This window comes from Leopardus geoffroyi, chromosome D4 (genome assembly GCF_018350155.1).
Source record: "Leopardus geoffroyi isolate Oge1 chromosome D4, O.geoffroyi_Oge1_pat1.0, whole genome shotgun sequence".
NCBI classification, from domain to species: Eukaryota; Metazoa; Chordata; class Mammalia; order Carnivora; family Felidae; genus Leopardus; species Leopardus geoffroyi.
Window position 1 is genome coordinate 25,829,374 of NC_059342.1, and position 26,114 is coordinate 25,855,487.

At 44.6% G+C, this 26,114-nt stretch overlaps 1 protein-coding gene across 5 annotated transcripts in view; it reads left to right on the plus strand.

Annotated features, from left to right (window-relative positions):
• The first annotated feature begins 12,550 nt into the window (after positions 1–12,550).
• The window catches only part of NTRK2 (neurotrophic receptor tyrosine kinase 2), a 338,612-nt gene continuing 325,048 nt past the window's right edge, over positions 12,551–26,114 (plus strand). For 3 of the 5 annotated variants that reach the window (XM_045468970.1, XM_045468973.1, XM_045468974.1), the window contains exon 1: positions 12,757–13,124. In XM_045468970.1, coding sequence (XP_045324926.1) covers positions 12,913–13,124 — 212 coding nt within the window. In that variant the 5' untranslated portion in view covers positions 12,757–12,912. Of the gene's footprint in view, positions 13,125–26,114 lie in introns of all 5 variants that reach the window. The other 2 variants (XM_045468971.1, XM_045468975.1) reach the window with 2 other exon arrangements.

The window sequence follows — 26,114 nt, forward strand, 5'->3', positions numbered from 1 at the left end:
CCCTTATCATGCCACCCCCCCCCACCCCCAGTTCTCTACTCTGGATAATTCAAGTGCATTCTTTAAGACTCATCTCAAAGGTCATTGCCTCCCTGAAACCTTACCTGCATCTCACTTTGTCTTCTATGATTCCCAGTACCTGCCTTCAGTCTTACGCCACACAAATGGACATGATCCACTTTGCATGTGTCTTTCCACAGGACTCCAAGCTCTTAGGAGATAGGGAACCTGTCTTATTCCTGTCTATATTTCCAGCGTTTAGCAACGTCTGTCGGTTGACTTGAAGAGAATTGGAGGTCTGATGGCTACCACCCCCAACTACCTCTCTAGAAGTCAGGGTATGAGCACTTAGGTTGGTAGCTCTCCACTGGCTTGTGGCTGCTGCTGGTTGTAAGGCAGTCACAGAATGTGTTCAAAGGCTCTAAGGCTGTATACAATATTGCCTTCACAAGCAATAACAGTGTATCGTTGTTTATACCATTATAAACATTATCCTTTTTCTGGAGAGCAATTACTTTACTGATGGAGAGTTAATTAATTAATTATGTAAATACAGGTAAGGATCTGCCCAGAGAAATGTAAGAGATGTGGAGAGGGTTTTGTGGCCAGTGCAAATGAGGCAGCTAGAACTCATTTCTCTCTTATAAAGTCCTAGAATATCACCGTCAAAGGACACCATGGAGGGTATCCAATTCCTCATGGTTTTGGTTATTTTTTGCTGTGTAGGAATAATAACCTAAACCTTCGTGGCTTAAAACAACAGCCATCTTACTCTACCTCACAATTCTGTGGGTCAGGAATTCAGGCAGGGCTGGTTAATTCTTTGGTTCCAGATAGCATCAACATAAGTCACTCAGTGGGATTCAGCTGGTGGATAAATTGGCTGGAGGACTCAAGAGGCTTCCTCCCCTGAGTGGTGTCTAGGAGGGAAAGCTGGGTTTAGCTGGGACCATTGCCTGAGATCTTTCCAGCACGGCAGTCTTAGGGTAGTTGGGTTTCTTATGTGGTGGTTCAGGGGGTTCAAGAACAAGTCTTATAGGGTATGAAGCAAAAGTTGCATCTTTTTGTTTTTTTTTAATGACCTAGACTCAGAAGTCACCTTTGCTACTTTATATTGGTCAAGGAAGTCACAAGCTTGCCTAGGTTCAAGGGAAGGGGACACAGAGTCCACTTTTCAATGGGAGTAATGTCAAAAGATCTGCGACCATGTTTTCAAATTGCCATTCCTATTTTACAGATAGGCAAATTGAGGCTTAGGAAAAGTAAGTTATTACCTAAAAGTACCACACAAACTACAAAGTGGCATAGTTGTGATGGAAACTCAAGCCCAATGATTTCTATAACAAAGCTTATATTGCAGGATGGTCCCTGTGACATGATAGAGTATTTCTATGTCTGCTTATTCTATTTTTTTCCTTCCTCTCCTCTCCTCTCCTCTCCTCTCCTCCCCTCCCCTTTCCTTCCTTTCCTTTCCTTCCCCTTCCCCTTCCCCTACCCCTTCCTTCTCCTTCTCCTCCTTTTTTGATTAAGGCAAAAAAAAAAAATACCAAAAACCCCCCCAAAAAACCGCTTTAGTTAAAGGTACTGGAAAGAACAAATACAAACAAGTTATATTCCCTATAGATATTTTTTAGAATTATGATCAAAATTCAGAGCTATGCTTAGAGATGAAAATTAAAACAGTAAAGCTTGCCACGCACAGTATTATGCCTATGTTTATTAATAAAGTTTTGTATAAAAGGCTGACTTCAGAGTTGGCTGGAGTGGCCAATATGGCAGGAAGACCCTGTGCTTTTCCCCGGGGACAGAAAGGGAAGGTGTCAGGGTATTACCTTGAGTTCTAATTGTCCACTAAATTCTGTTTCAACATGAAGATTAGGAAAATTCCAGACTATATTTTGCTGAGGCTTTATTTAGGAAACTATGGAAAATGCGTTAATTGGCCCCGAGTGTCCATTCTCCTTTTCTTTGCTTGAGTAATAGAACCCCCACTTCGAATTTCTCAGAACATTTGGTCACATCCCCTTAAATAACTCTATTTCCTACCCTGCTCTGCAATAAAGGCATGGCCACTAAGTTTTTACCAGAGAAACATACGTGGAAGTAATGTATACAGCTTCCACATCATTTCCTTAGAAGGAAATTGGTTGCTCTCGATTTCCTATCTTCATTCCTTCCTGTGGGCTAGTGAGTCAGCTTTGACCATGTAGGGGAGGAAACCCTGGGGAAATGATAGAGGATAAGACAGAAGGAGTCCGGATCTGTGGATAACCCCACAGAGCAGAGCCGTGTATTCCTAGAACACACATTGGCTCTGAACTGTGACATGAGACAGGAATAGATTTCCTACTTGTTTGAGCTACTGTATTTGGTGAGGGGGACTCTTTATTGAAGCAGCTTAATTTTTCACCTTACCTGTTATGTTAATGAAAGAACTTAGGGAGGTAGGCTCCCAACATAGGTGATGCCCATCTTTCAGTTGAAATCACAACTTTGGAAGAGAAGACATGGTCACAGGAATGGGCAAATTTTCTTATTAAAACAGAGCACAGGAGGCACCTGGGTGGCTCAGTCGGTTAAGTGTCTGACTTCGGCTCAGGTCATGATCTCGCGGTTCGTGGGTTCAAGCCCCACGTCGGGCTCTGTGCTGACAGCTGGGAGCCTGGAGCCTGCTTCGGATTCTGTGTCTCCCTCTCTCTCTGCGCCTCCCCCACTAGCACTCTGTCTCTCTCTCTCTCTCTCTCAAAAAACAAATAAACATTAAAAAAACAGAGCACAGGACAAAGTTTGAGCAACAGAAAGGGTATCTCTAATTGGAAAGCCGTGTTAGGCATCTCTGGTTTAACCTAGTTCTGCCCCCTTGATCCCCTTTTTTTTTCTCTTGGGATACTTTCACTTCAGCCACTGTTGATACCATTGTCTTGGTTCCAAGGAAATGCTGCTTGGATATTATAGGGGTGGGTTCCTAGGACTTGGTGGGTGGGGAGGAAGGACACTCATGACAGGGCCATGGAAACCCACACGACTGACTTGGCTGCAGCACTGGAGGCCATATTGGCTAAATGTGGGATGCTGAGAAGTCTGTAACATAGCCTACACTTCAGGAAACAGATTGGTGGTTTTCTTGGGTTTTTTTGTTTTTGTTTTTTTTGAGGAAAAATAGATAAAATCCCTTGACTAGCCGACTGTAAAAGAGAATATTATTTGAGAGAGAAGGGAAGTTCTAAAACATAAAATTTTGACCACAAAGGCATGAATGATCCCCAAGAGGAATAAAGGAGACTCTGTGTCACTAGGCTGCGGATTTTGGTGTGGAACAAGATGGGAGGTGGGCTATATGGCCAAGTTTTGAGTGCGATAGGGCAGCACAATTCTATGAACAATGGCAGAAGTATTGACGTTCAGAATTCATTAAAGTTGTAAAAAAAAAATAATAATACAGAGAGCAACACACACAAAAAGGTTATTTGAACCAGACCCAGAGTAAGAAGAATGAAGAGCGAAGTCCAGAGCTGGGGCAGATGGAGAGACATTAGCAGATCATAGAGACAACACAATTTTATTTACCTCTCAATCTCTGCCTTCTGTGGTGAGAAAAAGGATCTTTACATTGGAAATAGCAGAAGTAATGTGGTTAACAAAAATTTGGACTCTTAGTCGATGAGACCATGTAAGAGCTATCATAGCATATTTAAATGGTTGCAGAGATGATAAAAATCATAACTGGGCTTGCTCATGTGACCCAAGAACAACTGTTGGTAATAATGGCATATGGAAGAAGAGAATAGAAAATGTCTTGATTGCCCAAAAAGGAACAAAGATGGATTCCAAATGCACCTAAATTATTGTTCATTTGGTTTCTCAGACCACCTCTTGCTGGCCTCCTCTACTCTTTCTCTTTCTAAACCATCTTGCCCAATTTTTCCCCATCAGGGAAAAGGGGAGTGAGTGAAAAATTAGCCAAGTGGATTGTGGCTAGGCTTCATAAGCCTAAGCTGTACAAGAGGAATTCCAATCCAAGACAAACCAGTGCACCAAGCGTTGAAAGGGCAGTCAAGACAAATTCACTTGGAGAAGTTGATTTAAATACTGGAAAAACAGCCTATAAGGCTCAAAAGGGACCAAGGGAAGGAATGGAGTTATACGTCAAAAAACCGTAATATGAGAGCTAGGTTGACATCAGGTTAGAATGAAGATAGGTACGGAGTTGGCATGAGAAATGAGTTCCAGGGTGATTGCAAAAAATCAAACCAAACTAGACTAAAACAGTTTCCCCTCTCCCAAAAGCCCCCAAACAAAAACCACAAATGGGCAATACCAGCTTGGTCTTCATGTAATTGGGTTCATGATTCACAGGTGGCTCAGACAAAAGGTCAAGGAAGACATCATTATGGAATTCATTTTGATGGATTCTTGGCTGGTTAAACAGCCACACTCAATGTAAAGATGAATTAATTAGTTAAGGAATGAATGTCAGCCTAGATAATGTCTCCAGTTGAATGTCTCAACATGTCATGTTAAATATTTTTTATCAATGACTTAAAGGAATGCATGAAGCACACATATTAGATCTGCAGGTGAAAAAAAAATAGGAGGAACAGCTGAAATGTTGGATGACAGATTCAGGGTTTTAAAGGATTACACAGAAGACTCAAAGAGACCCAATGATCTAGATCACTGAGTCAAAAATAACAACAATGGGGCTTTTAGGAAAGATCAATGTTTAATTGATACCTTTTTTTTTGAGTTGATAATTTTTAAAAACAAAAGTAAAAAGTACTCCACATTATAAAGAGTAAAAAGAAATAGATGAAATTAATTTTATTGATATATTAAATCCAAATACATAATAAATCCTAATAAGTCCAAAATATTACCATTTCAACACAAAAAAATACAAAATTATTAATGAACTATTTTACATTTTTCTTATTAAGAAAGTGTGGATTTTACTCGTAGCACATTTACACTGTGTGTGGATTTTACTTGTAGCACATTTCATTTTAGACTGGCCATATATCAAGTACACTCACGAGCTGTGCAGGCTGTCGGCCATGTTGGACAGCATGGGTCTCAAAAGATATTGGTCAAAAATATGCTGAGTGGCTACTCCATTTGTAAGAACATTTAGCTAAAAAATTGTAGAAGTCTGATATGATTGAATGCTTGTAGCTTAACTCTAAGGGTGATGTGGCCATAAACACTGATCTGTTCATGGATTGTAATTGTCAACTGAGTTGGAAATGGGAACATTTGCCTGCCTCAGTAAATCTTGGCTGGGTGGCATAGAAAAGGCATACCATGACTTTTTATTAAGGAATAAGTGAACTCCCTTGTATGACTATTGATATAAGACTCTTGACATATACTGGGAAATAGGAGTTTACCACGAGACTTAGATCAATAATTAAAACTTAGATTTCAGGGTCATCCAGGTGTATGTGACTGCAATTTCCTGAGGCTCTGTAGAATTTTCTCCATATGCTCTCTTCTTTTTAGCTGTTCGTAAAAGCCCCATAAGTCTGTGCAGATTTAGTGTGTGCTAAAGGTATGACTAAGAGTTAAAAGTGGAAGGTTGGGGCAAAGGGAGGACAGGAAGTGCCTTCCTAAAATTGGAGGACAGGATGAGGGTTCAGAGTGACAGGGCAGTTGTGATTCTTAGACTATTTGGGCAGGCAGGGGAAAAAGTGAGACCCTAACTCCGAGATGGAGAATTTGGGATGGGAAACAGTTGGGAACTTTCTGAACAACAGAAGAGGCAAGTGAGAGGGAGCATGTGTGGGGCTGATCATGAGTAGACATCTCTGGTTCCATTGTGGCCTGCGCTGAGGGTCCTCGGTCCCCAAAGACTCCCCCATTTGTGGATGGCATGGTACCTTTGGGATTATGTCTTCTCCTCAGTGTCCTCTAACATACAGATACCCTTGGGGAGGCAAAACATCCAGTGGTGAACATTATTTAGATCGTAAACACTTACATTCAATTGTTTGCCACCAAAGGGAGGGAACTTGGAAGCAGGATAACTCTGGATTGGAGGGGCAAAGCCTCAATAAAAAGAGGAAGAGGTGATAAAAGAAGTCACGTTGTGTATAAGGAGGTTATTAGTGCCAAAGAACCGTTTCACAAGTTTTCTGGTCTGTGCTTTTCCTCCAAACAACCTCTCCAGTCCCTCTAGGTTACTGATGTGCTTGGTGTAAATGCTTCTCCGACTTTGTTCCTCCATACACATTCACAAACATTGGCTTTCTCTGTAGGCTCAGACTTCATATTGCCCTGCAACTTGCATTATTCACTTACTATACTGTGGACATGCCTCCAGGTTAAGGTATAGAGTTTAGCTTTTTTTTACAAATATTTTTTTAATGTTTACTTATTTTCGACAGAGAGACAAAGCATGAGTGTGGGATGGGCAGAGAGAGAGGGAGACACAGAATCTGAAGCAGGGATCCAGGCTCTGAGCTGTCAGCACAGAGCCTGACACGGGGCTGGAACTCACGAACCGCGAGATCATGACCTGAGCTGAAATCGGTCATTTAATAGACTGAGCCACCCAGACTCCCCGAGTTTAATTCATTTTTAATTAGGTAGATCATGCCTAAGAATGGAAGTATAATTTATTGAGTTGTTCTCCTACTGATGAACATTCAAGCTATTTTTAGATGCAGGCTACTATCTCTCCCATCTTTCAAATAATGGTTTCCCCAATCTTTTTCCAGAATGTAAAAGGTATTACATAGCAGGTCCTTCTAATATTAGAACATTACAGATTCTGATTTTATTTAAAAAAAAAAACCTCCAAACATTACAATAGATCCCTAAAATGGGAAGTTCTAACAGCATTCCAATGGGAACAAGAAGCTGATGATAGGAAGATATAGGGCAGGGTTTGTTTCTTACTTTTTTATAAAGTTTTAAAAATTTATTTATTTCGAGAGAGAGTGAGCAAGTGGGGGAGGAGCAGAGAAAGAGGAAGAGAGAGAGTCCCAGCAGGCTCCATGCTGCCAGCGCAGAGCCCTAAGCGGGGTTTGAACTCACAAACTATGAGATTGTGACCTGAGCCGAAATCAAGAGTCGGATGCTTAACTGACTGAGCCACCTAGGCGCCCCTCTTTCTTGCTTTTTAAAATGGCATTATCGAATAACATATAATAGGTTAGACATATTTAAACATGCAACTTGGTAATATGGAAACCACCACCATAATCAAGATAATAAATACATCCATCATCCTCAAACCTTCCTTGTTCCGGAGTCACTGCTCCCCATGTCCCCTCCCTGCTCTTTTTGTCCCTCTTATCAGCAGTTACCGATTTCCTTTCTGTCACGGTAGTTTACATTTTCTATAGTTTTTATAAAAATTGGATCATACAGTATGTATTCCTTTTTGTCTGGCTTCTTCCACTCAGCATAATTATTTTGAGATTCATCCATATGGCTGAAGGTATCAATATATATATATATATATATATATATATATATATATATATATTTTCATTGCTGAGTAGCCTTTCATGGTGTAGGTATGCCACAATTTGTTCACTGATTCTCCTGTTGATAAATACTTGGATTGTTTCCAGGGTTTCACCTGTACAAATAAAGCTGCTATGAGCACTGACATAGGAGTCTTTATATGGGCAGAGGCTTTGATTTCTCTCTTGTAAATACATAGAAGTGAAATGGCTGGGTCACATGGTAGATATATGCTTCACTTTTTGAGAAACTCTTCTTTGTTTCCAAAGTGGTTGTCCATCTGTGAAAATATTCAACTCTGACAAAGCCATGGTCTGAGAATCCCTGAAATGTCTGTGAAAAGCTCTGGCAGGTCTTAAAATTGAGATAAATCCATAATTCTATCAGTTGAGAGATAGTTTTTGATTGGCCAGTGTGTTCCAGATACTGTGCCTGATAATGTCGAGTTACCAGCGTGGATGAGAGGGAGTCCCTCCCTGGCCCAGTGCTGGAACCTTTCTGGCTAATAGAAGAGGTCAAAAGTCAGACTTCCAGAAGTGCTAAGAGTGGGAATAACACAGAGACAATTCAGAGATTCTGATAATGGCGGGGAGACCCTCCAGGAGGAGTCATTCAGACTGACTTGCAGGGTTGTAGGTGAAGAAAGGGAGAGTGTAGAGGGCTTGTTTGAGGAATCTCAACTTTAGCTTATTTCATTTATTCATTAAACACACACATATATTTTATTTTATTTTTTATTTTTTTAGTCAGCTTCCAAAACTGTATTCACTCACTTGATTATAGAATTATAAAAAGAATATGTTACAGTTAAATGTTCAAAATTCATAACATTTCAGAAATTGGAAAGATCATAGAGATCAAGTGGATGGGTACTTATCAACTTGATCCTGTTAAAATACATATTCTAAATCCCGGGTTCTAGAGTGGGTCCTGAAATTCTCCACTTCTAACAAGCTCTCAAATCATGTTGATGGAGTTGGTCTGTAGACCACCATTTTATTTTATTTTATTTTATTTTATTTTATTTTATTTTATTTATTTTATTTTACTTTGTCCATTTATTTTTTAAGTTTTTACTTTTTTTAAACTGAAATCCAAGTTAGTTAACATATAGTGTAATGATGATTTCAGGAATAGAATTTAGTGATTCATCATTTACATGTAACACCCAACAAATGTCCTCCTTCATGCCCCTCACCCCTTTAGCCCATCCCCCCCATCCACCACCCTACCAGCAACCCTGTTGTTTCTCTGTATTTGAGAGTCTCTTATGGTTTGTCTCCCTCTCTGTTTGTATATTATTTTTACTTTTCTTCCCTTATGTTCACCTGTTGTGTATCCTAGATTCCACACACGAGTGAAATCATATGATATTTGTCTTTTTCTGACTTATTTTGCTTGGCATAATTCACTCCGGTTCCATCCACGTTGTTGCAAATGGCAAGATTTCATTCTTTTTGATCGCCAAGTAATACTCCACTATATATATATATATATATATATATATATGGTATATATATATATATATATATATGGTATATATATATGTGTGGTATATATATATGTGTGGTATATATATATGTGTGGTATATATATGTGTGTGTGTATATATATATGTGATATATATATATATATATATATATATATATATATATATACCACATCTTCTTTATCCATTCATCGGTTGATGGACATTTGGGCTCTTTCTATACTTTGGCTATTGGCAATAATGCTGCTGTAAACATTGGGGACCATGTGCCCCTACAAATCAGCATACTTGTATCCTTTGGATAAATACCTAGTAGTGCAATTGCTGGGTCATAGGGTAGTTCTATTTTTAATTTTTTGAGGAACCTCCATACTGTTTTCCAGAGTGGCTGCACCAGTTTGCATTCCCACAGGCAGTGCAAAAGTGTTCCCCTTTCCAGGGTTCTTGCCAACATCTGTTGTTGCCTGAGCTGTTAATTTTAGCCATTTTGACAGAAACACACATATATTTTAATACTATGTCCTTCAGATATATCAGTGAAAAAAATAAAGACCTCTGCCTTCACGTAGTTTACATCCCACTGGGAGAATCACAATAAACAATAAATATAACACATAGGTAAATGATCTGTTAAAAAATGGTAAGTAACATGGAAGAAACAGAGCAGAAGTGTCGTTAGAAGTGGGGCAGCCAGTTCTAATTTCAAGTGGAAGATAGTCAGTGGGGTATATTTGGGATCTAAATATAATAGTATATATATTACAACACACATTCTAAAAATATTGCAACGTAATTAGAATCTGGTCTGCAAACCACTCCGAAACCGCCCGGCCTTTGGCTGCTGCATTACACTTTGCAGCCACTAGGGCGCAAATGGGCCATTTCTGAAAAAATGGGATGAGGGTGGGGGTGTAAGAGAGACTCGGATAATTAGATATACAGCCTCCCCCAGGTGTTCCGCAAGGCCAGCTCCGCTAAAGGCACTGGCAAGGTAGGCGGGAGAGTGTTACTGTGTGTCCTGGGCCAAGACAATTTTGCCCTTGGTTTTCCTTCCTTGACACGTCCTTACCCCGCAAGGGGCGGGGGTTGGGGGGGGTGGGGGGCGGTGGGCGAGCTGAGAAATGAACTTCAGCCTGGCGCTTCGCCACAGGACGCATGTCACAGCTGACTGATGGTGGAGAGAGGTAGACCCGCCGGCCTTGTCTTCTGGTCCTGCAGCGAGATTTTCCGGGAGCTGAAGGAGGATTCCCGCGATTACACTCAGCGCCCTGGGTTTGTACAGAAGCCCCACTAGATGTTTTCCGTTCCCTTGTAATATTTAAGGCATCACCAAGATGTAAGCATTCACCTTGACGTTCGGGTTTCTGGATCCTTCCCACCCCCAGCCTCTGCCAGCAGATCCGTGACGGTTCTTATCTTTTGAACAAGATCCCATCCAGACGCCCTTTCTGGCGCTGAGAGCTACCCGCCTTTTTTTTTCCCCGGGCAGGAGCTCGGCGAGGCCGGGAGAGCAGTGCGCCGGCCGGGCAGGGGCGCGCACGCGTGGGGCGCCGCTGGTTGCGCATCTGGCGCCAGAGCGCGCCCCCAGCGCAGTGCCCGCCGGGGCCGCGGGAGTGGGTTGGTGCTCCCGAACGTGCGGGGCGCTCTCTCCCCGCGCGGGGGCACCAGAGCCCTCGGAAGTGTCAGGCACTGCGGTGCATTTTCCCAGTTCCCTTTTAAATGACTGCGGAAAAATAGAGTCGGAGCCGCAAATGGGAAGACGGATTCTCAGACAAGGCTTGCGAATGCCCCGCAGCCATCATTTAACTGCACCCGCAGAGCAGTTACGGTTTGTCACCCGACCCTCCCGGATCGCCTCGTTTGTCCCTAGTGAGACCCCGAGGCTCTGCCCGCGCCGGGGTTGCCGGTAGCTGGATGCCTGTCGTGCTCTGGGCAGCCCGGGCGCAGTGCACGCGTTCGCGCACACCCGCGCACACACGAAAACGCGCAAGGTACGGCAGGGGAGCGAGGGCTCGGGGTGCCCCGCGGGGGGGTGGGCATCGCGGGGAGTGAAGCGGCGATCTGGGAACGGCTGCATACCGCCAGGCTGAAGGATGAGAGAAAATGACGCGGCGCCACACATCGGACAGGCCAGGGTTGCTGCCGCGCATTTAGGGAACCCAATACGCGTCAGGCGCGCTCCCTTCCCCTCACATGTCTCTGTTTCCCGGGCGTGTGATGCCGGAACACAGCGGGAAAAAGACCCACTTAGAGAGCTAGAGTTGCATTTGGAGACTCCCCTCCCTCTGCAAAAGCACCAACAGGAAGACCCTCCAAAACCACGGATTCCCAAATAGATGGCCCGGAATGGGGGCGGTTATCCTTGGTTACCAATGCTGAACACGTTTTGGTGTTTACAATATTTATTTATTTTTAGGCTCGCTCCCTCCCTTTTAGGCAGGATGGGAAAGGAGAACGCAGCGGGGAGGGAGAGGGGAGGGTGGATTCCTATAATAAGAATCAGCGCATTTTTCAGAGCTGAACCGAGCCCGGTTTCCATTTCAAAAAAGGAGACAGCCTGTACTGCGATTGTAGAAGAGACCGCGGTGTGAATTAGGGAAGAGAGGCGTCGAGCGGTGGAACGGTCCATCTCGGAGGTACCTGATCTCAATGCACACACATACAGCGAGCACACACACACACACACACACACACACACACAGGCGCGCGTCTACCCGGCCAGGATGTGTGCGTGTGTGCGCGTGTATGAACTCCCACATGCTGCTGCTGTCTGCTCCCGGCCAGTGGCACCGATGCTTCCCTCCTCCCCGCTCGCCCCCAGATTCCCCTCCCCTCCCTGTTGCTTTTGTCTGGAGGGTGTTATGGGTTTGTGTGTGTATGAGCGTGTGTGTTTTTGGATTTCAGACTAATTTTCTGGAGTTTCTGCCCCTGCTCTGCGTCAGCCCTCACGTCACTTCGCCAGCAGTAGCAGAGGCGGCGGCGGCGGCGGCGGCGGCTCCCGGAATTGGGTTGGAGCAGGAGCCTCGTTCGCTCCTTCGCTCGCGCTCTCCGTGCTCAGTGCCCGGCGGCAGGAGGAGCCTGCACCCAGGCGCCGCCGGCGGGCGGTAGGCGCCGGAGCCCGGGTGAGCAGCGCGGACGGTGCCCTCCGGCGTCTCGGCCCTCGCTGTCCCCCCCGGGGCTGCCGCGGAGGCTCCCCAGGTGGGACGCGCCGCGCCACCTGCCCGCGCCCCCTGCGCCCAGCGGCCGTGGCGGATTCTGCAGCATCATTGGGGGCCCCGTCGCGGAGCCATCGCCGCCGGCAGTCTCCGCGTCCCCCATTCAAGGGTTCTTCGCCCGGCCTGGGCCATGGAATCCTGTCTTGGGAACCCTTGCCCTATTTCCCCTCCCTCGACCTCGGGCTTGGAGAGAGGCGGAGGCACATCGGTGGCCCCGGCGGCGTCAGTGCCATCGAGGGGCAAGTTGATTTCTGGGGCCGGAGCTGGGCATTCATCCATCCACAATCCCCTGGCTGGGGTCAGGGTGGGGGTGCCGCGAGCGCGCTTTCGTAAGGGGTCCTGCCCTCAGTCTTAACGCGTGTCTGTTTGTTCTCAGCCCCGAGGTGCGTCCCGGATTCCAGTGCGCGTCTAGCAAGAAGCCTGCGTCCCGGGGAGTGCCGGCAGCGCCGCCGGCCGGTGCTCGGCGCGCCGGGCCATGCAGCGGCGGCCGCCGCGGAGCTCCGAGCGGCGGTAGCGCCCCCTGTGAGGCGGCCAGAGATGCCCCGGCCACTGTGAACGGTGCCGCCCGCCAGGACACGCTCAGCCCCGGTCACTGTAGGCTCTGCGCGCCCGCTACAGACACCGGGGCGAGGGAGCGGCGAGCGCGGCACAGGCCGCCCAGCAGGGGCAGGGGAAGCCGGCCGGTGCAGCTCGGGGACACGTACTCAGTCTGACTCGGGCTGGCACTGGAGGCTAGGGATGTCGTCCTGGACGAGGTGGCATGGACCCGCCATGGCGCGGCTCTGGGGCTTCTGCTGGCTGGTTGTGGGCTTCTGGAGGGCCGCTCTCGCCTGTCCCACGTCCTGCAAGTGCACCGCTTCTCGGATCTGGTGCAGCGACCCTTCTCCGGGCATCGTGGCGTTTCCGAGGTTGGAGCCTAATAGTGCAGACCCTGAGAACATCACCGAAATGTGAGTTACCGGTGCTCTTTCTCCTTTCTTCTCTCCTGGTACCTCGGGCTGGGGCTGGCCAGACGTGTCTGTCGGGGCATGGATGTTGTCTCAAGTCTGGGGAGAAGTCAGACATCGGAGATGCAGGGCTGGGCCATCTGTGGGTTACCTGTATCTCGGGCTTGGGGCTGCTAACGCGGGGAGAAGTGGACAGTTGAAAATAAGTTTTAAGTATACTGTATGTGTCAATAACATAAATATGTATATTCTTTGCGGGAAGGGATTCCTTATACACTGTATTTCAAAGCCCTGCTGGGTGTGCTTTATAGGCTTTCCGTATGCAATAACTTAGTTTTGGACATTTTTGTTTCATAAGGTGCTATGTGTATGTTGTATTAAGAGAAGTTCCAGTAATATTTACTGGAAGGGGGGGGGGGTTAAAAATAATGAACTTTTTGAAATCTGTTGAAGGAGCTCAGTCTCTCCCTTAACATCTTTCTCTGAGGTTTGGAGTTCACCAAGTTCCTTTTTCATTTTGTATATCAGATATGGCTTAGGAGATGGCATCCAGAGCTGGCCTTGAAAATGGTCTGTAAGAGAAGAAGTTCTGAGTGTTGAAATGTGCTCTCTTGAAAAGGAAAATGTGCTCGTGGGAAGCCTAAAAGCCTGGTCTGATTTAATTTGGACCTGACTTCCCAGAGATAAAATTTTGAGACCATTTGGATTATAAATCTTAATTGCCCATTGAATAGTATCCCGGGACCAGGTTGGATGATAAAGCAGGGTGTAGTACTTTGCGACGGACCCCTATGTCCCTGGACATGTTTGAGCTTGCCCCGGGGCTGATGGGGAAGCAGAATTGTATATTTCGGTCCTCCCTGTAACAAGTACATTACCAAGCGGGGATTCACCAGTGCTTTCTCCAGCATTTCCCTGTCACCTCTCCTAGAGGTGTACCTTCCCCCACAAGGGGGATGCCATTACCGGTATTTCACTGGCATGGGATTTTATTCATTCATGCAGAGGGTTGTAAGGCAAAGTTTCTCCCAGTTTTCCTTATGGTGTGTTTGATGTTAAGATAGGCAGCCCAAAAAGTAGGGCTTGGGCTGTGGCCTTCCGGTTGGCGAGTGCGCATGCTTTTTTTCCTCCCCAGAAAACGCACGCCTGGTTTCTGCCAACGTAGTTGACTGAGATAACCTGTTTTTTAATGTAAGTAAGAGACCTTCCTGGCCTCTGTTGTTCGTTCTGCTGGTGATGCTCACGTTATAAGGCTAGGGCAGAAGGAAATGACAACAGCACAGAGGGGAATGTGCAGGCCTAGCAGAGCTGAGATGTGCTGGGAGCGACCAACTGTCAGGCTGCATCCAGGATGCTGGGATTTTTTTTTTTTTTTTGGCAAGGATTGGAGCAGGCAGTGCCGGAGAGGGTGTGTAGGGCCCCAACTGTGCTGGCCCTGGTTCGCCTGGTCAAAGTGTCTGTGGCCTTTTATCAGGATCTGTGTCTCTTTCACGAGATGAGATGTCAGCAGTCAGATGGAGGAAGCCATATGGAATTCAGAGCCCTTCGGACTATTTTGAGACCAGGGGGAGTGTGCCTTGATACAGTCAGACGTCTTGTTTTGTTGTTTTTAAATTCTGTATTAGAGGATGCATGTATGATGAAGAAGGATAGGAGATAGGGCCCATCATTTTCACTGTAACATTTTTTTCCACTTTAATATTTTTAAAGCCATCATCGGAGAAAAGGAAAATAAAACTCTTTAAAAAAAAATATCATTTAAACCTTCATGGTCTTGGCTGCCTGGTATTTATGCAATCAGTGGACTTGAGTTGAGCTTTCTTATATCAGTTCTCATAATTGCTAATTGCTGTTGTTTCTTTTATAGCTGATGGTAGGTTCCTATTTTCCGGCTTTAAAAAAATTGATTCTTTTTTTTTTTTTTTTTTTTTTTTACTAAAGTGTTTGTCAGTTATTCCTTCAGTGGCGCTCCTCATTTCTACTGTTATTTTTTTTTTTCTTTTGATGTGAAGATCATCGAGAGTGAGAGTTGGGAGGTGTGTAGGGTGAGTGTTTGGGATGGAGAATTTACGCTCCTTAGTGACAGTAATGGGGCTGGTAGATGTGCGTTCTGAGAAAAAGTCCGTATCTCAGCTCTGTCCCTCAGCTTTGTTTGAGCCCAGCCTGTTTGTTCCCTGATGTCCTGTAAAATGTATCAAAACCCTTGTTTAGGAAGCACTTCGTATAATTATTTTGAGTTCTACTGTTTTGATATCGAAATGGACTTGCTTCACTGTCATCCATATATGACTCCATCTGGCTTTTTCTTACGTAGTAATATTTGCTTGAACAGCTTTTGAATTCTTGGCCAGTGGATACCAGCTCCAGTTGGAACCAAATTACACATTTTTTTTTTTTTACTTTGTTATTAGACCCAATGGTATTCCTGAAATAACCTGTTTTAAAGTTCCAGTTTAATGGTGCTTAGCTGAAATTTTATGTTTCTAGTTTTTTAAATAGGGGAAATGTAAGTAAACTGTAATTAGAACTTGCTGGAGCCATGGTTTACTGTATCACTTAAAAATGGTATATCACTCAATGTCTATATATTTCGGGGAAATTACCCCACTGTGCTTTTTTAGGGTTCAGAGAGAGCCCATTGGTAGAACATTCTAAAACCATATGCATGGGATTTTATTTTTTGTTTCTACGTGCATATTTTAGGCCCACCTGACATTTCGTTTTAGAATCATTGTTTGAGCCTGTTTTATCAAAAATTCTCCTAGCATAGTGTCTGTCTCATACTCTTTACCCATCGACACGATATCTGGATCCCTCTCCCTGTGTGTAGAGATGCATCACACCTGCCCAGGATCACACAGATGCTAGGTGCCAGCTTCTCTTACTCTGAGATGGTTATCCCAAAGCAGTGCTAGATTAAACTTCAAAACAGTACCATTGCCGCACAGAAGTGGAATTCAAGAGTAAAGCCTACTGTTAGAATTATGTAACCGGCCATTGAGGTCTCTGTAGTATCGAGTGCGAAAATGCTCTCTAAAGGACAAGTTGTGTCTCACCCAAGTGATAAAAGGCACGGTTAAAACAGATCATACTTTTCTATTTTTATTGTGGTCAAAAACACCTAAAACAAAATTTGCCACCTTAATCATTTTAAGTGTAACATTCACTGGTGTTGAGTGCTAAGTACATTTACATGGTCGTGAAAGGGGGGCATGCATTCTTATATTGCTTATATTTTATAGACATCAGTGATGGCCTTTTTTCCTGAATTTCTTGGGTGTTAGTTTCTGATTTGGGGGTCATATTTGGAGACAAGTCTAACATTTTTCCTCTTAGTGCAACATAAATAGAATTTGCAGCTTCTGCTGCCAGAGCCTCTATGTGCAATAAATTGTTGGCTTGGTTAAGTGACTGTAATGTTATGTCATTAATACATTGATTTTGGCCCCCTCACCTTAGTAAGCTTTTCCACCGCAATTAATTGCACTAAAAACAAGAATCCTGGCATTCGCAAGCATTCAGTGACAGGCATCAGTTTTTATTAGTCTGATGTTTACCTCTCAGCCCCTCCACGGGGGGTTCTAGAACTTTGGATTGTGCTTTCTGCGCATTTAAGGGCCACAGAGTAAGTTTTGAGTGTGGTTACATAAGCCACACTGGACTTGTTAATAAATAAGGCATTCTAATTTACATCATTCATTATTTAACACAACTTGCAAGCAGCAGTTGAAAACGCACTGTCTTCCCAGTGAAGATACTTACAGAATTCACCCCAGCAGGACAATGTGGAGCCTTCTTAGTTTCATATCTTCAATCTCTGCGTTAAGGAGGTTTTTCTTACATTGGGTAAAACAATTGAAAAGTGCCTTGACCCTCCTGACCCTACTTTCTCTCCCTCCGCCCCACCCCCCCCATCACCTCTCATTGACTATACAGGAAAACGTGTTTGATGTTTTTTTCTTCTCCGAAAAGTGATATTTCCTTATGGGAATCCAGAGTACTCAAGTGAAGGGAAGGGCCTGGGTTATGTGTTATTACAAGCAAGTAATGGGAAGTTGAGATAATGTGGTCACAGTTCCCCAGAGCTGAGTTTAGTTCTGTTTAAAATCTTTCACTGTTTCTATCCCATAAACCTCTGTTTGTGTCTGCTTCAATATTCCCTTGTAAAGACGTTTTTCTAAGCTGAAAAGTTGGCCGGACAGCTAAGAATTGAGGTCTCTTTTCTCCCTAGGAACATTCTGTATGATCTCTTTGACTATATCTGGGTCGTCAGAGTATAAAACCTAGAGTTTTTGTTCAGCTGGGGAAGGGGAATTCCTTTCTTTTTTTGTTCTTTTCCTTTCTGTATGTTTCTGTTTCTGTTTTTGTTTTTGATTTTTTTTTTTTTTTTTTTTTTTTTTGCCTTTGGTACGAAGCAAGTGCCATGTTTTAACTCATTGCTCATCTTGGCTGTTAGGGAAAGAAACGCTATTAAACCACTATTGAGTGCCACACGCTGACATTCAACCCTCCAGACTAACTTACCACTTCTCTAGAGAGCTCCTTGTGGCTTCAAACACCATAGGGTGGAATGCGGCATTGAACCTGCTGCCCCTTGGTGCGATGCCAAATTCTGGTTCCTCTTGATGTTTATAAATCCACTGGATGATTTTTTGGGAGAGATCATTTAGAAGGGCACATGTTTTCCTCATTTGGTATGTGTGAGAGAGAGAAAGGCAGAGGAAAAAACTGAACCTTGGGTTAATAGCCGATTGACCATTTTCATAATCTACTTGGTCTAACTGGTTTAAAACACAAATCCCACCCCCAGGTGGCAGGGGTCTGAGCCCTGCAGTAGCCTGATAATTTCCACCCTACATTTGATTGCTGATCGATCTCCATTAAAGAAGGCAAAGATCTCACATAATCAGGGTGCCTTCTACCACTTTGGTCTCTGGGTTGTCAAAGGGACTGGGGAGTCAGTAAATATTGATCTGGAAGATGAAGGAGTGAGTGCTTGTGAGGGTTATAAACCTGGGAAGAAAAGTCATGCATAGGTACTGAGTTAACCTGTTTGTTTGTTTATTTAAAGACCCGAATATCACAGAGAGTTGGAGTCAGCAGTGACCTGATCTTGAAGCAGCCCCTTACTATCTGGGCATGAGCCTGTCAGATGTAAACTGAGGGTTTTGGATTCAGTGCTCAGACAAGTGTCTCCTGGCCCTGAAGTTCATGAAGCTTCAGTGGCAGAGATAATGTGGTTTATACATCGGTTATGAAGTGAAGGGTCATGTGAGAATCTGATGGCCTTTGGTGACACTGTCACATGTGCATGTGTTGGTGTCTGCTCTCAATTCCCCAAAGCATGTCTCTTCAAATGTGAGCCGCTAATAAGACTGGTGGCACGTTAGTGCTGGGCTGCTGAGTCCAAGGTCACACACAGGGTCACTCAGAATTGGTACCACAGAAGGAGAAGGGTCCCAGGAATGCTCTGCTCTGGCACTCTCAGCACAAACCAAGCCAGTGGAGAGTCTAAGGCCATGATATGTTAAAGACATCGTGGGTCCGGAAGCTCCTTCCCCCAGCGTCCAAAGGAAGTGCCATGGCCTTTACTTTGGTGGACCACCCTTCTCTTCTGCACCCTTGATTGAACCTAACCCCAGCCCACCATTTGAGAAAGTGTCAGAGATGTGAAGAGAAGCATAGTCTAGCCAAGTCTGTGCAAAGCTGTCTCTACTAGAGACAGAGCAATTAAAAAGCGTGTGAGCTGTCGATCCCAAAGCAATGGCCTCATCTTCACATGGGAAGAAATGCATTTTCTGTTTAGATGACTGTGTTTTGTTTTTGTTTTTTAAATTTCGAGGCTTCCTCATCTGTAAGCAATTCGTACATGAAAGTCCAGCTGCAGAGAAGAGCCTTCATGAATTGGCAGCAGTGAGGGATGCTAACCCATCTTGGCAGGTTGGGTGTGGAAGGAGGGCAGAGCACACGCTGCAGAATGAAAGTTGCTGCCCTGGGAGTCTTGGCCACAGTCAAGGGTGGTTATAAGTGGAGGACCCCACAGCCCTTTATACAAAGTCTGTCTTAGCGCCTATGAAAGACCTGTGGCCAGAGCATGCTTATTCTTTCCTGCCCTTTTTTTTTTGCCCCTGACTTCTCTTTGCCCCAAGATTGATGGCTGAGCTCAATGACTGAGCCATTGAGCAAGCTTAAGGATTGCGGACTCCCATCTAGAATTCATTCTGCTACCATTCTGTATGTTGTCCATGGCCTGCACTGAGACATAACTCTAGATTCAGGCAAGGTTTCTCTCCAGGGACCTGGAAGGCTCCCTCCAGACATCTGCTTATTTAGGTCTGAAGTAGGTGAGAAGGTCTTGAGAGCCTCGGAGGGACTGTCAGGTTGATTGGCTTGTCCAGCCCTCTCTGGTGGAGCAGGATACAATTCGGGATAGAATCTTAGCCAGTGTCTCGTTTAGGCCTCTGTCTGCTCAGCCCCACTTGCCCAGATTTGGCCTCGAGAGCACAAGCAATTTTGAGGCAAGGGTAGAGATTCACATAAAAGGTCACAAGTTAAAGGGCATGGCAGTGGGAAGGAAGTGGAGTGGGGCTTCACCCCCTGTCTTTGTCCTGCTGTCCATCACCATTTCTACCTGCACCATGTGTTAGACTATCAAGACATCGATGATTTGTGTATTCCTTGGGAATACAGCATCTTCTAGTATAGGATAAAGATGATAATAATCACACACCACCCAGAGTCTCTTTTCTTTAAAAAAAAATTTTTTTTTACATTTATCTATTTTTGAGAAACAGAGCGAGATAAAGTGTGAGCGGGGGAGGGGCAGAGAGCTGGGGAGACACAGAATCAGAAGCAGGCTCGGGGCTCTCAGCTGTCAGCACAGAGCCCGATGCGGGGTGGGGCGGGGGGCTCAAACCCACAAACTGTGAGACCAGGACCTGAGCCGAAGTTGGACGCTCCACCGACGGAGCCACCCAGACACCCCCAGAGTCTCTTTTCTATTGCAGATAAAGACCTATTGCTATTCCATACCCCATGCTTGCCTATAATGTTCACATCCAAACAATCCTCTAGACGCACAGACACACATACCAGGACTCTCTTTGTCTATGTGTCTGTGAAGATACAAGTGTGTGTATAAAACACCAGGTGTGGTCCTTTCAGACTTAATTATCTTGAATTGTAAAATTTTCCTAATAATTGAGCATTTACTTCTTTAAACCACCTGGACTCCCCCCCCTCCCCCTTTTTCTGCTGAGATAGAACTGACATTTCAGGTTTCAGGTATTCAATGTAATGATTTGGTATTTGCATGTATCGTGGAGAAATCACCACCCTAAGTCTGGTTAGCATCCGTCACCACACATCATTATGCGTATTTTTCTTGAGAACTTTGAGGATCTATTCTCTTAGTAACTTTCAAATAGACGCTACAGTATTATTAACTGTACTCACCGGGCCCTACATTACATCCCCACCCAGAGTTTTAATTTTGTTTTAATCATTCTAGGTTTCTCTGGATGAGGACCTGAGTGAAGTAGTAAGAGGTTAGTTCTTTGGTTCCCTTGGCCAGAGACCCGTTGTGTCCGTCCTCTGTGATCAGTTCTCAACATAAAATAATCAGTGAGGCATTTGGGGACAGTTGCTACAGGGGTGTGATTTTAAATCAAAAGACAGTGGACTTTTGGTTTTTAGCCTCTGAAACAGAATGCAGTCTAAAAAAAGGTAGGTAGGCTCTTCTGAACTTCAGTTTTGGTCACCAAAGTTGTGTCCCCTGCATGTGCCACAGAGGCCCTTCCTGCGGGGTGGCAGAGGGACCTGTGGCCGAGTTCTCTGTTGCCTGCTCGCTTCCCATTGCAGGCCTCGGTCGATTGATGTGTGAGCGTGTATGCAGCGGGGCGGGCGGTGCTGGGCGAGAGGGAGCCTACTGGGGTGGCCTCTGTGTTCTCGGGCAAGGCTGAACACATTTCTAGTCTGCTCCCGGGTTCACTCCAGAGCACCTCAGCTGCCACCCCAGGCTCAGCGTTGGGGAAGATTCTGCGCCTGGACTGCTTGCCTTGCCTTCTTGCTTGGGCTTTTTCCCCTTGTCACTCTCCTTTCTCCTTCTGTTTCCGGTGGTGGTTCTCATTTCTTCCCCCGCGGCCAACAACCACGCATGCACGCTCACGCACACGTACACGCACACGCCCCCTCAGGCAGGCACCTGGCCGCAAAGCCCTTTTAATGGGCTGTCAAGAAATCTCGGGTTGCAGGGCCTGTGGGTGGACCATCACCATTCCCACTGAACCTGGCGCGACGAGCTTAACACAGCCGGACAGGTGGCAGCGTGCAGGTACCTGGGATAACTGGAAGGAGCCCTGGGCGGCGAGATGGGGTGTGGGTTTCATATCCACACTCTCCTGTCCACCGGGGGAGCTGAAAAAATCAGAACGTGCATATAAAGGGCAGGTGTTCTGATCAGACGCGAACATGTGGATTCGTTGATGTAATTACTAAAAAGTACAGGTGGACCAGTACATGTTGAGTAAGCTGTCCCTGGTGGGGGGAAAAAATCATCATTTTCTGCCTATAGTGCTGCAGAACCTTCCTCCCTGCCGGGCTTCCTCTCTACCCATGTGCCATGTGTGCTGGTGTGGTGTTTGTAAAATGCTGATCTCATTATGTCACAGCTTGTTTTTTTTCTTTAAATTTTTAAAGTTTATTTCTTTATTTATTTCGAGAGAGACAGAGAGAGAGAGAGAACACAAGCAGGGGAGGGGCAGAGAGAGAGGGAGAGACAAGAATCCCAAGCAGGCTCCATGCTGTCAGCACAGAGCCTGACATGGGGCTCAAACTCACGAACCACGAGATCATGACCTGAGCTGAAATCTAAAGTCAGATGCTTGACCGACTGAGCCACCCAGGTGCCAGGGTGTCACGCCTTATAACTGCCCTGTGGCTCCTCATGTCTCTTAAAGACCAAAGTTGGTTGTTGTTGTTTGGTTTTTGTTATTTAGTAAAAAAACAAAACAAAACAAAACAAAACAAAACAAACAAAAAAAAAACAACAAAAAAAAGCCAAACACCAATCCAGATCGTCATTACGTTGCTATATAATAAGGCATAGAGCAATCATGTGGACCCAAATACGCAGATCAGCATTAGGTTGTTTTCTACACCAGTAGATCTATAAAGGAGTACAAATTATAACTGGAAGCTTGTTTGGTGATCTTGGAATTAGAGCAAGGGCACTTCATTCCTCATTTAAAATGTTAAATGGCATTAAGCTAAGCTTGCCCAAGGCATCTATCTCCATAATGGGATCGCCTTCACAAAGGGAATGCAGAACTTGAAGTACTTTGGCCCGGACCTGTGTCCCCTGGATGGACACTCCTTTTTCTCTCCTTCATTTACTGCCCAGCACCAAAGCTGAGTGACACATTTTTTCTTTGGAAAGGTTAGTGCTTTCAGCCAAGCTTGCTCAAGCCTGGGAACCGTTCAGATTCTTTACAGTGATTTTTACACCTCTTTTCTCTGAAATGCATTAACTTTATTGTATGAAATTTTATTAGCAATTAGCTTTTTTTTGTTTTAAGTTTATTTATTTATTTTGAGAGAGAGAAAGAGAGCACGAGAGGGGGAGGGTCAGAGAGAAAGAGAGAGAATCCCAAGCAGGCTTGCACTGTCGGCACATAGCCCCAGGTGGGGCTCTATCTCAGGAACCTTGAGACGTGTGCTGAGATCAAGAGTCAGAATCTTAACTGACTGAGCCACCAGGAACCCCAGGAATTAGCTTTAAAACATTTTTTTTTACATTTATTTATTTTTGATAGAGAGAGACAGAGCACAAGTTGGGGGAGGGGCAGAGAGAGAAGGAGACATAGAATCGGAAGCAGGCTCCAGGCTCCGAGCTGTCAGCACAGAGCCTGACGCGGGGCTCGAACTCACAAACCGTGAGATCACGTCCTGAAGTCGGACACTTAACTGACTGAGCCAACCAGGCGCCCCAGGAATTAGCTTTTTTAAAGTAATACATGAACATGATAAGAAATGCAGTCAGTACAGAGAAGTGGGTCATGAAAAGTTAGTCTTCTGTTGTGGACTACAACTCTCTAATCTCTCAGCTTCCAGAGTCTACTCACATACATGAGTGCATATATATGTCTTTTTTTTTTTGTTTATACACAGATGAAGGCATGCTATACCCACTGTGCTGCATGTTGGTGTTTATTTACTTAACGCTGTATCTTGAAAATGTTTCTGTATCAGCACATGTACACCAATCTTGTTTTTTTCACAGCAACACAGTAATCCATTGAATGAATAGGCTTCTCTTTACTGAACCAGCCTCCTTTTGAATAACCTTGTCTACAAACTTCTTATACACATGCATGATTTTATTGATAGGAAAATTCCTAGAATTTGAACTGCAGGGACATTTGCAAAGATGTTTGTGACTTTGATAGATAGTGAGGGAGGCGTCTTTCAAAGAGATGACACTCTTTCATTCTGCCATTCAAACTGAAAGCACCTGTTTTTCTACAACTCAGCCAATACTATTTGTTACCAAACCTTTTGACCTTTGCCTGGACAATAGGATTCACCACTGTTTTATTTCACAATTCTGTAATTATGTTCCAGGTTGAAAGTCTTTTTACATGGAGTAAGTCATTTGGATTTCTTTTTCAGTGAACCCTGTTTGTCATATCCTTAGCTATTTTCTTTTTCTGTTAGCTGGGTGGCCTTCTCAAAAAATGGATTCATAAGACCTATTTAACAAAAAGAAAATGTGTATGTGGCCTGATGTTTTGCTTGTCTTCTGATGTTGGTGCTGGTATTTCTTCTTCTTCTTCCTTTGGTAAAACAATTAAATTCTTTTTGTAGTAAAATTTATTATTTCCTTTATGGCTTCTATGTTGTAAATGTGGCTGCAAGTTTTCCCCTCTCTGAGAGTATAAAATAACTCCATATTGTCTTTTGCTACTTCATACTTTTATATTTAAAGCTTGGCTCCATCTGGATTTTCAAAGTGTAAGGAGAGAGGTAGCAAAAAGTGTTTTATTATTTTTTCAAGATAGCTGATCAGCCAATCAGGTCTCTTGACACTGTAGATATATAATTCTACTGTTCCGTCAGTAATTTCAACTAAAGATTTAGGCCATTTGGGGATATATCTTATTCTGTTAATCAGCCTGGCTATTTTTCATTACTGAACTTTTTGTCTCCTGAAGCTTTATATTATTATTTTTTTCTATTTGAAGTATTAGTCTCACTCGCTAGTCTTTTCTTTCAGACTTTTCAGTTATTTTTGTATGATAATTTTTCCATAGGAATTGCTTGCCTAGCTCTCCCCACATTATATTGGTGTTATATGTATGTATATATATATATATATATATATATATATATATATATATAAAGTTTATTTATTTATTTTGAGAGAGAGCATGAGAGTGTGAATGGGGGAGCGGAGAGAGAGAGAGAGAGAGAGAGAGAGAGAATCCCAAGCAGGCTTCACACTGTCAACGCAGAGCCTGACAAAGGGCTCGAACTCACCAATTGTGAGATCGTGACCTGAACCAAAATCAAGAGTTGGAGGCTTAACCGCCTGGGCCACACAGGCGCCCCTATATTGGTGTTTTAAATGAAGATAGCGTTACATTGATATGTTTAAACAATCTTAATGAGTCTTAAAAGCCCTGCATCCTCTAGCCTCATTTCTTGCCTTTCCCTTTCTTTAGTGAGACACTCCAGCCTCTCAGGGCTTTTAGTACCCCTAATGGAGCTATACTTTTACTTGACTCCCAGGTTTCACACTGGCCAGGCTCTCTGCCTAGGACACCTTTCCCCTGCCTTCTGTCTCTGGCTAAATTCCTCTGCCTCCCTGCCTCTGGGCTGTGTCCCCACCGTGTGCTTTTAAAACCTCCTGGGTAGGGGTGCCTGGGTGGCGCAGTCGGTTGAGCGTCCGACTTCAGCCAGGTCACGATCTCACAGTCCGTGAGTTCGAGCCCCGCGTCAGGCTCTGGGCTGATGGCTCAGAGCCTGGAGCCTGTTTCCGATTCTGTGTCTCCCTCTCTCTCTGCCCCTCCCCCGTTCATGCTCTGTCTCTCTCTGTCCCAAAAATAAATAAACGTTAAAACCTCCTGGGTTCCCAACCCAGAACAGGTCACTTAGCAACATAAATGCTTGCCTGGCTACCCTTCCGTACGCACCGGTAGAATCTTAGCTACTTAAAGGCGAGGGCCACGTGGAGCTTGGTCACGCTCTTCCCCAGCGCCCAGTACGATGCCCTAGACCTCCACATCACACACGCACACGTGGATACACACATGCGTGCGCTCCTCCGCGTATCTATCACTGAGAATTCCAAACAAGAAGATGTACTAGCTATTCTTTGGGCCATCAACAGGGAAATTTCTAGACATGACTTTTTAAAGTCCTCAGTTAAGATGTTTGTTGAAATAAGGAACCTTTCTGGAATTAAATAGCACATCGTTGGTTCATGCACAGTAAAAAAAAAAAAAAAAAACCAATTCACTGTAGAGACATAGCATAGCTAGCTGGAAAGGAAGCAAGGCAGAGGTTTGATGAGGGAGTGTCCAACAGGAAGGAAGGACAGCGAAGAGATGGGAGGATGAGGGCAAGCGGATGAGCAGAGACGCACGACAGGCCGGCTCAACACCAGAGGCAAATTCAGGGAAAAGGAATCGTTCGAGGGACATCTGATCTCCAGCAAACAGATAGATCTAATGAGAAGGATTTGTGCTTTTTCTGTTGTGTAATGGCTAATAATGGCCATCCCTGTGGTTCAATTGCACTTATCCCTGTGACTGCATTTATGGCGGGGGTTCTCTTACAAAGCGATTCTGGTGTGAGATTGCAGATGTGATTTATCCTTCTTGTAGCGTGGATGGTAGAGGCTGTTCATTTTTCTTTCTTTTTAAAAGAATTTTTTTTAACGTTTATCTTTGAGAGAGAGCGCAGGCAGGGGAGGGGCACAGAGAAAGAGAGAGA